The 15079-nt window shown below is 36.1% G+C and overlaps 1 protein-coding gene across 4 annotated transcripts in view; it reads right to left on the reverse strand.

Moving 5' to 3' along the window:
- The window catches only part of LOC134541626 (regulator of G-protein signaling loco), a 107992-nt gene that overhangs the window by 25766 nt on the left and 67147 nt on the right, over window positions 1-15079 (reverse strand). For all 4 annotated transcript variants that reach the window (XM_063385192.1, XM_063385193.1, XM_063385191.1 and 1 more), the window contains exons 8-9: window positions 14086-14279; window positions 2487-2601 (exon numbers count right to left, since the gene is read on the reverse strand). In XM_063385192.1, the coding sequence (XP_063241262.1) occupies window positions 2487-2601; window positions 14086-14279 (309 nt within the window). The remainder of the gene's footprint in view (window positions 1-2486; window positions 2602-14085; window positions 14280-15079) is intronic.

The following is a 15079-nucleotide window of genomic DNA, read 5'->3' on the forward strand; positions in this document are numbered from 1 at the left end:
AAAAAATATGTTAATAAAATGCCGAAAGAATTCATGTTAACCCTGAATAGGTTTGAACATGACCTCTGTTATTTTTGATAACCCCCATTTGAAAAGCACTTTTGCTATATTTATTGAATTTTTATGTTTTTGGTAATTTGGGTGTTAGTACCCCTGAAGGGAAAGAAGGGGACAGCGTAACATGTGTTATTTTGTAACTTCATGAAATGTATGGTGAAAGTGTTCATGTAAATCAGGGATTCCCAAACTTTTTCAGCTGGCGACCCACATTTCCTTATAGGAATACCTCTACGGTCTATCGGTCCATGGTGGAGTAAAAAACCTTATGTGTATTGTATCCCTCCTTATGTATATATAATTTACCACCAAATATTGAATATATATGTTTGTTGTCAAGATACCCATTGATTATTGATGAACAATTTGTGTTCTGATTTGAAAATGGTTGACAAAATATAAGCACTATTTAGCAAAACAGTTATTTATTTAACAATAGATATGTGTTTACACACAATTCGATTTGTTTCTATTTTTCTTATTTTTTTCTGATAGTTTATACGATGGTTTCTGATTGTTTTAGGATCGAGTCGCGACCCACATGTAATCCTTCAGCGACCCACTAGTGGGTCGCGACCCACCGTTTGGGAACCGCTGATGTAGGTAATAAATTACATGAAAGTTTCAAGCACATTGTTCTTTAACAGTTAACATAAACTAAAATTACTTTTTTCGACCACAGGAACCAAATTTGTTTCAAATTTTTTTTCATGTATTGCCCAACATGGGGCATTTCGAGTTTATGAATGACCTGGTAACAATAAAAATCATCAAGAAAATGTATTCTACACATCAGGAGAAGTACGGGTGTTTTCTGTGAGATTTCTATGCACTGAGAAGATGCAGTAAGACAAAAAATGGTGAACATTAACAAAGTGAAGAACATCATTCACATAAACATTTAAACATCAAGTAACATTGTAGAATTCATCACAGAACTGTGAATTGTTGTGTATCACATATTTGTTTTAACTTATATGAAGTTGGTCTAGCACTGCTTGAATTAGTGAGGTTATTGTCTATAATTGAGTACTGTTATTTCTGTAAATTTAGTTTGAAAAACTTATTTTGTGATATTTGCCAACATAAATACCAATACAGATAACAACAACAAGAAGGTTTGTTTTCCTTAAATCACTAAAAGACTAAACTTAGGGATTCAAATGTTAAGAAATTTTGCATAAAGAAATATTACAATGTTTCAGACACACCTTAGCAGAATAATTAGGATCAATTTAATCCAGAAATTGCACAGGACATCACGCTGGAGAGTGAGGAAACTGGTCAGAACGAATCACAAATGAAACAAGGAGTAATATCTGAGATGCAATAAAGTGTATCAAGGATAGAAAACATAACTGAGAATTGCAGTTTGTTAGTATGTGGCGGGGCTGGTGAGAACCATTCAGGTATTTGTCTAGTTCTCTTAACTTTGCAGCCTTTGTCTATATTTTGTTTCGGAACCGCCCTGGAAAATAACTTTTGTCTTAACTTATTTACAGCTGTCTTGCTAGTCACGTTTCTTCCTTGCCTGCTTAGTTTAATATGTTTCTGAACGCTTGTGTTGTAAGTGTCTCTGGCCAGGGCTCTTAACTTCAAAAGAGGGCTTTCAAAGTTGTTAAGTTATGGCCTACTTCACTATCTTGCACCGGCTTATGTTTTGGCTGTTGAGTAGTTATCGTCCAGATAAGGGTCACGTCTGGATGTTGACCATTTATAGGTTGCACAGCCTGCCTGAATTATCCAGTCACAGCTTTCATGATTCATTTAAAGTAGGCTGCATTTGTGATGATTAGCATCTTATTCTCGGGGTCTGTTGCATTCAAATTAGGTGTAATCATTTTTTTATTGTAATTAGAGGTGGTGTACTGCTTGTATCTCATCTGGCTTTGTTTGTAATGTGGGAGGATACCACGACTCTTAAATGGTGGAATTCACTAAGTATGACGAGTGTGCATGAGCCTATTATATAAAAAAGTAACTCAACGAAGCTAAATATATTTTACTGTAACATGTCCAATGTTTCAAGATATTTTGGTTTAGTGCTATATGTATTTAAAAAGTATGTAATTGGCTCAAAATTGTAAGGTGGTTGATGTTGGGGCAGTAGGTCATTATTACACTACTTTTCACTATGATTGAAAGTTTGTTTGTATTATAACTCAATATTGCTTATATTAGTTGCAATACAGCCTTATTAATACGCCTAGGTCCATGTGCCTGGTCCTCTACACGTCTATTATCTATCAATTTGCACCGAAGGGGGAATGTAGCTGTAAGCTGCTGCATGTATCGCTGCATTGATCCCCAGTACCATCACTGTCAGAGCGTCACTGACGCTTGACGCTCACCTTCAGCTTGGTGATGAGAGGGACTATGTTGCTAACTAGCTGTATCGTGACATACAAGAGAGGAAGATAGAGACGTACCATCACTGTCGGAGCGTCCCTGCAGCTTGACGCCCACCTTCAGCTTGGTGATGAGAGGGGGCTGGAGGCCCAGTTTGCTGCCTACAGGGTTCTTCTTGCTCTTGGTCCGTGTTTCCTGCATAAAATGTCCCTCTTTGGTTTCTTCTAGCAAGAAGTTTTATTTTTCATGAAAATGAATAATGGTAAACTTTTTTGTTGTATACTCTAAAGAATTTTTTTAAGGGTATACATTTATTTCTAGCATCTATCACAAAATTTGCTATGGTTACCAAATGGAATACTACAAATCCACAATAAAACAATTACTACTCCATCATGCTGTTATATTTTTAAATAATAAAACAGATTTTTTTATTAAGTTTTGTAATTTTAAATTTAATCAGACTTTTAGTTGTTCAGTAATATATATGCAGGTTTGTCAAGTCTCAGAATATACAAACAATTTGTGTGCGGTATTACATTATTATTATTATTATTATTTTTATTATTATTATTTGATTAAACACTATTTTTATATTTATAGAATTATCATTTAAAAATTAAAATCTGAAGCAGCTTTTAACAAACAAATTAACTTTATTACAAAAAAAAATCATTCAAAATATATTTCACAAAAATTTGTGATCTTAGTTAAGAAATTTGATTGTTTAGAAGTTGACATTGTTGGAGGCACACTAAACAGATCAAACATTTTTTTTTTGCATTATGGCTGCTGCTTTATTAAGAAAGACTTAAAATTATGTTGTTTCCATATGTGGCTGGGACAAAGTGAAGTGGCTTGCATTGCTATCTCAATGGGGGTTGAAGTGTTCGTCGAAGCTTAGGGCGCAACCACATATATAATGGGAATGTGGACCCCCCTACTTTGTTCTCAGGGCCGTGACGTAGCCCGTGTGTGACAAGGCCCATTTCCCCCTGTATCACTAAAATGCTCCGAAAATAATAACAGGTGCGGCGTGTAAGGGGGGAGGTGGTGGCACATCGGGCTCAGAAGGGTGCAGCCCGGGACAATGTCAGCATTTCCAAGCTTTGTTAGGAGTGCAGCCGCAGAAAAAACCAGCAGTGAAACATGAGGTGCAACTTTGATCAAATTTGGCCTAGAGGTGTCGGGTGGTGAATAGCAGGACCAGCAAATAAATGGAATTGTAGTAACACTAACTATTCAAGTTGATGATTATATATACATGTATGTAACTGTACAAAAAAAATACTAATGTAAAGACATTCAAAGATTGTTTAGTTATGGGATCGTCCATTAATCACGTGAGGCTCGAAAGGGGGGGGGAGGGGGTCGGGAAAAATCACGAAATATCACAAGGTGGGAGGGGGGGTGTAGAGAGATATCACGTGTATTTATTTTTTCGTGCAATTTCTACTAAACCGAAAAGCGACGCGTGACCTGACTCGCCGTAGCCAGGCAACAATTACCCCGCCCGCCACAACAAGAACCACCCAGCTCGGCTTGCCAGTCGCCAGTAAGAATGTGATTTTGGCGCCGAATACATGCGTAAATCACATATAAGCCTTTCCTTTATTATTTTTATGCCAGTGAGAATAAACCTGCAACCTTAATGTGTGTCTGGACATTTTTATCACTGTGCTTAATTTTCCAGAATTAAATTAGATCATACCTCATACCTATATTTAAATATAATATTCTGAAATTTTTAAAAATATTTCGTACAAAAAAAAAAGTGAATTATTGGGGGGGGGGGGGGGGGGTTAGTCTGAAACCTCACCACAAATCACTAGGGGGGAGGGGGGGTTAAAAATTTGCTAAGAAAACATCACGTGATTAATGGACAACCCCTATATAATAACAAAATAATTTCAAAAAATATAATCATTAGGGAGGGGGGAAAATTGATGAGGTGTATATAATCCAAACATAAATGTAATTCATATTTACCACTTTCTGAAATTATATTACTCAGGGGTAAAAAAGGATAAATTTTGGTTCTATAAAGGCAAATCAGTACCTTGAAATCTACAAATCAAAAAATTAAATAATTTGACATAATTATTTATATTAAAAGAAGGGCTGCATGAGTTTTCGATATTTAAAATTCGTTGAGTGAAGTACTTGACTTGACCCTAGTCTTACGGCTAGAAAATTTTGAGCAAACTTGTTTAAGAAAATATGTGAAAATGGTATTTTATTTTTATTTTTTTGAATTAACATTGGTTACTCTGCAATATTGCAAAATGTTCATTACTTAAGAAATATGTTATCAAGAAGTTTATTTATATTATTCTACTATTAGTGCCATGTTGAACACTGGGTTTTTTTCAAAGTTTTGGTTGTAACTGTCCTTCGAAATTCATATTTCGGCTTAACTTATTTTCATTTTGGTTAGTCTGTTTCATTGTTCTGTTGCCATCGGTCGAATGTCTCCTATTTGCGTGATTGTCATAGTTTTGAATTACACTATTTTTATGATGCTCGTGGCTTTTTCAGTTCAATTCGTAAGTGATATGTAGGGACCCCAGAAAATGGTAAATAAAACTGGCTCATTTCGGTGTAAAAAAATGACAAAAGCAGTGCAAAAAATTGGTGTCAAAATAAGCAAGCGGTGCAAAAAATCGGTGTAAAAATAAGCAATCGGTAGAGACCCCAAATAATGGCGAAAAAATTATGCCATTGGCGGTGTAAAAAAAACCTCATAGCGGATAGGCACTACAAAGTAGCAGACTCTGCCTTACATCGGCCCACTTTGTCTGTCGTTTCATCACACAAGAATACAATCTGTTTGTCTTCTACAGCGTGCCTTACTGCTTCCTTATTTGCCTGGCCAATTTTTGGGACATAAGTTTCTCCAAGAGTGTTGGCTGATGGCAAATCCCCTGCACCTTAAAGGTATACATAACTTACAATATACTTATAAATAGGTAGCATTTATAAGGTTATCGCTGAAAATATTAATGGGCTAATTTACTCAAAACAATTCTAAGCCAAGCCAAACCTTACCTAACCTTTTAAAGATTACTGCTGGATTACAGAGACAAACCATCAATCAATCAGTCAAAAATATCTTGTGGTGTGCTCACCATTTCACAATGCAATCCATCCTATTTATGTGTTTGTTAGTCTGAGGTACTTGCATATTTATTTGAAGTAAAGGTAAGTTGGGCCTAAAGGTAAGTTAATAATTGATAATATTGTAGGCCTAAATATGCTTATGAACTTTTATTAGAGGGGGAAAACATTTCTAAATAAATAAGGCTAACCTTCAACATGGGTGTTAAACCATTCCCTCATAGCTGGATGATCAGCTTTTTCCAAAGAAATGTTAACCTACAGCATCATATTAACAAAATCAGAAACAAATTCTTGTTTTCTGCACTTTCAAGCTTGTTTGCTTTATTCACGCTGTCGCCTATCGAGATTTGTTTAGACACGGTAGAATTTTCTTGACAAAATAATTGTCTTTTCTGTTTTGTTTTGTGTGTCATTTGCCACATGCTTTTTGCACGTGTCTTTGCATGTCCAATCAACTGCACGTAGCAGAACTTGCACATCATAGTTTTGTCCCGCAGATCAAAAATATAAAATCCATCCGATTTCATCTCTCTTTCGCGATCAAACATTGTCGAAGTTTACGGCATCTTAGCCATAAATTCAATTGTATCACAAAACTTACAAAATGTGGACGGTATTTGTAAACACTCATAGATATGTGCACGCAAAAATGACTGCCATCTTAGTTCCATGCGATTAAATTAGGTTAGAAAAATCGACACCAGTGCGCCTTGCGGCAGAAATGACCATTATTCACAACACGAAAACTGTGGAGTCAATTTTGTTATGTTGGTAGTGTGCACATATCGATTGTTGACATTTGTTACATTTTGTTTTCATTTGCGATAGCAATATTTACTGCTTGTAAACAGAGTAAGGCTGGGTTCACAATTGAAAAAAATAACAGTAACAGTAACAGTAGGTCGTGTGCATAGGATATGAACGCCATGTTTCCTAACCTAACGATTCACAATAGCAGAAAGTTGGTCGTGTGCATGGGAGCGAGGTCGTGCGCATAGGAGTGAAATGAATATATTTTATTACGGTCGCGTACGCATGGCACAACAGCCAATGAGAGTAGAGCAGGGTGCTTTTTTGGTGGGACTAGAAATATGTTTATATTTATTAACCACATTGTGGTAAGAAAATGTCGAGATAATAAAAGTATCATCGTTATTTTGAAAGTTAATATGTTTATTTACTAACACTGCTAACAGATGTCGCATAGTTCGCGAAATTTCATTGGCTGAAATTTAACAGTAAGAATTCAATTGTGAACCGATTTCGCAGTTCGCACAGGTCGTGTGAATGGCTTGCAATGCACTCGCTTAATTTTTTTAATTGTGAACCCAGCCTAATAAAAATACGTGTATTTCAGTAACGTGTCAAAACGAAGATAATATCACAGCACTAGTCTTTCAGTCTATGTTTATTTAACGCCTATGTTTATGATGGCGTAAATAAATAGAACTTGCGACATAAGGACATTATTTTGTGCAAAAAAAGCGTGAATTTCACGCGAAAATGCGTAAATTTCGTGCGGAAATTCGTGAATTTCGCGACTATGTCGAAATCATAGGAAAGTCGCAAAATTTGTTTAAAGTATCAAATTTTCGCGTTATTTCGTGAATTTCGCGCTTCACCATTTTTCGGGGTCTCTAGTGATATGGAACATTAGGGCTTTAGTAAGGCCTTATTACAGGCAGTATCAAATGCATAACGAACCATTAGGCATGTGCAAAGAACAAATTTTTAGTTTGAATTGAATGCAAATAGGAGTAGCAAATTATTTTTCAATACAAAATTCAGATATAAACGAAAGAAATGGATTCCACAATAAATTTTTTACATCACGTAACAATTATATAAGAAAGAAGAAAGGTAAATTTTTAGTGTAGTGGCTTCTGGAGGAAAAAGAAAGGTCTTTATGCAGCTAATCTAAACCAACAACCTCACACTTGAGTTATTACTTATCTTGTTTTCCTGATCAAGCTACTCTACATATTGATGAAGAAAATTTTTGCAAAGAAAAAACCCAATCTATTTAACAAAAATGTGATTTTTTTTAAATGCGTTATTTGCAAAATATTAGTGATCATATGAGCTCATATTTACATATTTTAACTATAGTTAATCACATGTTCCAATTGTTAATGGCAGCCAGATATGTAATCACGTTCACTTCTTTTGAAGATCATCGCAATGAAGTGTCTATGTTTTGTATTGTAATCTATGGTGGTTAATGTTTTTATATTTTTCCAATACTGGTTAATTTGATGAAACAAATAAAAATAATGTCCCACCCCCCCAAAGTTTGAAACATTGTAAATAGTGTTTTGAATCATACACACATTTTTTTCCGCTACTGCTCTGCGAAACATTCAACCATGCACAGAGATCTTCCTTTTTCTTTTAGGCTGCTTTCGAATTTGGAATTTGGGTCGCACCATATATCTGTCTTCAGTATAATTCTGAGCATAAGTGAAGTCTTTATGTACTGTGTCTTGGCTGATTGGGACGCAAACAATATGGCAATGTGTTGCCATACAGTTTTTCACTGAGTGCTGGAGAGGTGGCAATCACCCAATCCTCTCTCTCTCCATCCCCCCTTCCGCGAACCCTTCTTTAAATTTTATTTTTTTACCTCTCAGCGGCTTTCATAAAACTAGCATGAAGGGAAACTTGTGCCACGATGGAGGAATATACAAGAAGCACTTCAATACACCAATTATCAGAGGATTGATTTTAATAGAGCTAACAACATTTTCATAAATCAAAGATAAATCAAAGATAAATGCAGCAAAATAAGTGCATCTTGCAGAGCCATAGCTGCAGTCATGAAATGTTGCAATTAAAATCTTAGGAAATAAATATCATGAGAAAAATATATTGTTGGCGTTATGAAAACCTGTGGTGATAAAGACAGTGAAGATTGACTTAACATATTATGTTGGTAGTTCACTGTCATTTAAAGTGGCGGAAGAGGGAAAGTTAACTCAACACTGCTCAGGATAAGATTGCACAAACCGTGCACATACAAATTCTGGCTATTTTTTTTTGTTTCTATGTGTTTTGATGATGTAGTACTGGTTGACGCCAATTTGTTTTTTATTTAGGTATACCAGTACATGATACGAAAATGTTTGATGTTCATGTTTTCAATTACGTACAAAAATCGTTCCGCTACCATTTCGCAATACTAGTGAAATAACTTTGATTATTTTGTGCATGTTTTAAATGCTACATAAAATGCTTGGATATGATCATGCCTGAGACTTTATTTTTCACACCACTGTTAATAGTTTGAATTTAAAATGCTAATAATGGAGTGTTTTCAATTGCATGCATGTATTGAATTCGGTTTTAGTGCAGTACTATCTTTGACAACAGTTTGTTAACAAGTGTATACTACTGGAATAAAATTGGGAAATGAGAAAAAGTAATTTTCCACGTGACATTTTTGGAAATATACACCCAGCTCTACTTTGTAACCATTTATTTGGTTTAATAGTGGGTGGCACAGCTTTTAGCTCAATGAGCCATGTAGAAATATTAGGTGTGCAGGTGTGAGGGTGTGTGTGGGTGTGTGGGTATGTGAGGGTATGTGAGGGTGTGTGAGGGTGTGTGAGGGTGTGTGAGGGTGTGTGAGGGTGTGTGAGGGTGTGTGAGGGTGTGTGAGGGTGTGTGAGGGTGTGTGAGGGTGTGTGTGGGTGTGTGTGGGTGTGTGTGTGTGTGTGGGTGTGTGTGTGTGTGTGGGTGTGTGTGGGTGTTTGTGTGTGTATATATATTTCCTTTAACTTGTTTTGGCAATTTTTTAATATTTCCCTTATTTATTACTTAAAAAATTCCTTTGTCAACTGTGGTAATAGTTTTAGGCTAAGTACATTGTCCCTAAATACTGCTCTTTTGTGTAAGCTGTTAAATAAATATGAACTGTTTGGTTTGAATTCAAGCATTTCAATTTAAACTTAACTATCTAAATTGACTCTAAAAAATCTTCAGGATTTTAAGTTTACAAGCTGTGAGGCAATAGGTGAGCTCAGCAGATGAAGTCTGGGGTGTTTGGTGGAAATGACACAATTCTTTTTTTTTTGTTTGTTCTGCGAGTTGGTTTTTAAAATAATATTTATACTTGGCAGATCCCCATAGTTTGATAGCTCTCCCCTCGGACCCAGAGATGTATCACAATGGTTTAACAGAGCAGTTATTTATAAATATGCCATATATATATATATATATATATATATATATATATATATATATATATATATATATATATATATATATATATATATATATATATATATATATATATATATATATATATATATATATATATATATATATATATATATATATATATATATATATATATATATACACACACACATAAATATATAAAATTGGAATAAATGGTGTGCCGCCAACTAGTATTTTTGGCACAATTTTAAATTTCAATTTTTTTTTTTAAATTAAATAATGTCACCAGTCATTCCTCTGCTGCAAGAACTTAAACTTGTTCCTCTTCGTGTACACTCCCATTCAACCTTTGTTAGACCTCTCTCCCCAATTTTTCCCAACCCTATATCCAAATTTTGCCGAGTCGATTGCCAGTCAGACTCAGTATCGCTTTATCCCCGCCTTGGCGCACGGACGTCGCCTGTAATTCGCCTCCAATCCGTGACGAGAACTGCTATGACTTGCAAGCTCTTAGGGCAGGCCACTTCCAAGACCTTGCCTAACGCGAGCACTTCTTGACATGATCGCGAATCATCTTCGCCGAAGTACCTGTATAGTCACACCTACGGGTCCTGTAGAGCATCTTTACCACTGTTATCAGCAGTCCCCACACCCCCCACCTCTCCAAGTTTTCCTGGGAACACTGGCCCAGGACGATGACCGGCCACTAACCCCGGTCAGGGTCAGCCTCTCCCCAAGGCCACCACACTAGTCCCAAATGTACATGCTTATGCCACCTGGTGGTAGTTTTGCGAATCACTTCCCCTGGGAGTTTGAACGCCCATGGAATGCCTGCCCTCTGGCATCTCCCGCAGTAACCAGTACCCCGTAGTTCCTTCCCAGGCCACCGGGGTGCGGGCCTAGTGCGCCCTATAAGCTCAATGCTGCTACCAGCTACCTTGTGTGAGTCGACCTCTACTCGGTTCAGCCACACCTCAGTAGGTCGCGCTGACATCGGGCAGTTCCACCAACATCGAGATATCAAAGTCTGCCTTTCTCAACAAGAACCTCGGTAATCTTCAGAACCTTTTGGTCTGAAAGCCGAAGCCTTCCCCCCTTTCTTCCTTCAACGTCACCTTTTAATTACGAGTCTCGGCCGCCCCAAACTTACTGCGCGCTGTGATTCGGGACTGACTGCATTGTATCTACATTATCGGGGCGGCTCCCCATTTTTCTTTTAAGATGTGATCAAACTAGACAAGGGATGATTTCCACAGTAGTGTTTAGGTGTTCGTTAGTCCGTATAGATTTAGCTCATAAAAGTAGTCATGTATTAGTCATCATAATTAATTAATTTTTTTTCTTAAATCATGAAACATTCGCGACGGGTCCGTGTGCTCAACAATCGGACAGACCCTAGAAGACATCACCCTGTTTGGTGAGTTTTTACTACCATCACTCCTCGACCATCATCGTGACTAGAAGGCATTTTCTGCCTATTTCACCAACTGTCTGTCAATCAGTCCTGAACATATGTGTTTCGGATCTGTTCACAGACAGGTACCAAGTACCAGGGTACAAGTACGGGGTACTTCTCCAAGGACAAGATCAGTCTCCACGGACCGGATGACTAAGGCCCCCTGACATCCCGACAGCTGTTCCACTTCACCTAGCAATCTTCAAACCGCCAGCCCTTCAGTTTTTAAAACTTTTTCAGACTAGCATCCAACCACGATGTTTCTGCGATCAGAAATCCACCAGAAGCTTCCTACGACTCTTTAACATGTTTATTGTCACAAACGTTATTCAAATTGTGTTAACTATCTAATAAGGGCTGGCCCATTCTTTCAATAATGTGATCTTAAATCCATGTTGTATATGTTTTCTGTTAATTAACTTATATTATATAATGGAAATTGGAAAATAACCAAAAGTAAAATTAAACAGAGGGACTTTTGTCTGGAAAAAAAATCATTATTTTGCCTGCTGAAACCAAAAGATCCACGAGTTACCCCCAGTCATCAGGAGAAACTGACAAGGTGTAACAATGGTTCAAAATAATTTTTTTTTTATGAATGTAAATGTGTGCATGAACAATGCTGAGCCATGCTTAAGGATTTGAATTTTTTAAAAATGTGTAGTGTATTCTCAATTATTTAAATTCTGTCTGTTGCATTAATTTTTTGCTTACGGGAGTCTAGGTGATCATAACTACATCAAAATGTAGTTATGTTATATCATTTATTCAGAAAATATTAAATAACACTGTTAAAATATTTTAATACCAAAGAAACTCAAAGTTTTTGTATGGGAGGCCTGGTTTAAGTAATACCTTGTTTCGTAGAGAACACCTTACTCACAATGAATTTTCACTGATAAAAACAGGGAGTAAATGAGAATTATGAAATCAGAAATTGTAAAGCTTGTGCATTGGAGTTCTATAAAATGTGATTAAGTAATTAACTGATAGTTAAATATAGGCATTTGTTAAGAATAATTTACATCAGACGTCAACTGTAAAGAGTAAAATGATTCAGTAGTTGGTGATGATGGCTAATTTTAAAACATTTTTGAATGTTTTTATTAGTGTTGCACCAATTCCTAAAATATACAGATTCCGATTCCATTTTCGATTCTTAAATTAAAGGGTTGATTCTTCGAATCCGATTCCGATTCTTTAATTTTTTCGGACAATGTTCAACAGAGTAATATACTCAGAAAAAAAATTGTTTATGATTTTAAAAATGTAATTGCATTGTGTTTCATTTTCTGTGCATACATTAACATTATATACAGCTTATATAGTGTTAAAAAGCATTTTCATTACCCTCAAGTTAGGCTACCTTGAAATTCTAGCACAATTTGGCCTTTTAATCTTGCATATAGTTAGACGAAACACGTGTTCAAACACTGCCAATAATCAAAGATGTCTTATGACGTAAATTGTAAATAATGTTACGTATAACTTAACCAACTTTAGATACCTTACATTATCAACTCAATTTATTTATTGTAAAAAAAGAGGGTTTGTACGGTTAGGTTAAGAATTTTATTTTCAAGCACAACTAAATAATTATCCAAATAAAATGACAATATAACCTCGTTTTTACATATTTCAAGGGACCAGCGCAAAAAAAAATAAAACAAGGGAAAAATAAAATTTCTTTATCTCATTATGATGGAAACAAATATGCACCACACTAAAATAAAATAACAGCGATGCTTACTTTTTAATATATTAACTAAAACTTAATTATCTCACTTGGTGAAAAGAATAAATCTATCCAGTATTGCAGTTTTTCACAACCGTAAAGAGAAAATTAATTTTTTGTTCTTGAGTAAAAAAGATATGTGCATGTTTAAGCATCTCAAAATTTCCACATTTTATGGTGAGATTTTCTTACACAAAATATTTAAACTCTTCAAATAATCTCGTGTTAACATTTAAGTCATTTCAGAAATTTATCGGAAACAATTTCTCTAAATTAACACAACTACTTTCAAAAGATTGTTAATGTTTAGTAATAAAAATTTACGAACGTTTCAGCAGAAATGTTCGGAAATTCAGATTTGCCAACTGCCTTTCCAAAATATTTTTAATGTAAAATGAGCATCGCTAAACATGCACAAGAACGCCGATTTACAGCAATTTGGTTATGTTGCTTTTAAACTTATTTTAATATGGTCGCAGTAATCCATTGTGAATTTTGGTAAAATCTTGTTAAAAAAGTACTTTTTTATAATTCTTTAAAGTTTAAAGTGCAGAGATGTGAAACATCTTAATTTTCACGTTCACGTCACCAAAGATTTGGTTCATGGCTGTATGGTTTACCATGGCAGGTAGCACAAACAGAAAACAAAAGAAATTAGGTTGTTTACAATGGCAAACATAGCTGCCATGATCAAATACTTAACGTTTAGTAAATAAAATTTACATTATTTTCTTTAAACATAGATGGTTTTGTCTAATTTTTTTTGAAGGTTTACTATTCTATTAAATGCAGTGCTGCTGTAACGTAATTTCCGAAAAATGCTTTCGCTTAAAGCGGGAAAGTAGATACTGCATTTGTACTGTAGGGAAAATGGCGGTGCAAGTAAATAAATACGTTAATCACCGAAATTCGTAAATCTCAGTTCCGTAAAAAAGATTTTATTATGTAGTTTAAAAATTAAATTTGCATACATTTTAATATTTTCTTACGTTGCGTAGGAGATGTATTTTGCAAACTTACAAAAACAATACAGGAATTGGTCATGGTCGATTCCAAAACCACTGTATTCTGAATCCCGCGATTATGTTGGAATCGGTGGAACCGGCCAATTCCGGAATCGGAATCGACCCATCACTAGTTTATATGGTTCTTCATAACCGACCAAAAGGAGTGGACAAAGGACAGAAACCTGGCAGCTGGCAGTGCTGGTGGCACTTGCGGAGCCGTGCGCACCTGCGCGCCCGAACAGTCCGTACGAGTGTTCGGAGCCCCAGTCGTCTGAGCCCCGGTCCGAGGGCAGAGAGTCACACTTGCCCTGCAGGACCTCCTCGAACACGCGGTTAGCAATCTCCTCCAGTGAGGGCGTCGCCTTGCCCTTCATGCCTGCAACACAGCCCACCCTCCTGTTCACTCTGTCCGAATCCTCACTTCCGCTCATATCCTTCATTTACAAGTGTACCCTTCGTGCCTGCAACAGAGCCCACCCTCCTGCTGAGATGGAACACAAAGCTATATGGTGCAACCCCCCCCCCCCCCCACGCCCCCCAAAATCAAAAAATTAAAGGTGCGACCCATATGCAGGGGCAACCCTTCTGCAGGTAAATACGGTGTAATAATTTCAAGTGAATATTATAATTAGTAATATAAAATAAAAACATGATGTATTTATTACACGCAGAATTAAGATTAAAAACACTTAATACATAATACATACACAAAATCGCATTGGCTTCACTGAATTTTGTGAACTGACAGAGTAGAATGAATTTTCAACATGACCTACCTGAAGATGCTGCTGATATGGACCATCTAATTACCGTATTTACTTGTGTATAGCGCGCCCTCGTGTATAGCGCGCACCACGATTTTTGCAAACAAATTCCAAAGAAAAAAAATTAAAATTTTTTTTCCTAAAATTTTTTTTTCCATAAATAAATGTTACTAACATTTTGTGGTACCTGTTAAGTAATTACTTATGAAACAAATGATAATTTAAATTGATGTGTGGTGATGCATCAGAAAAATACTTAAACTCTGCTGTGTGGACGGAAGATAATGAAGCTCTGTATCGTCACAACTGGTACGTGGTCGGAGGGCAGGAAGGAACGGGACTATGACCATCAAGTAACGTTGACAGTTGACAGGACTAAACACCACCACTCCCGTCACGTAGCTTCTACATA

This window comes from Bacillus rossius (assembly GCF_032445375.1).
Source record: "Bacillus rossius redtenbacheri isolate Brsri chromosome 4 unlocalized genomic scaffold, Brsri_v3 Brsri_v3_scf4_1, whole genome shotgun sequence".
NCBI classification, from domain to species: Eukaryota; Metazoa; Arthropoda; class Insecta; order Phasmatodea; family Bacillidae; genus Bacillus; species Bacillus rossius.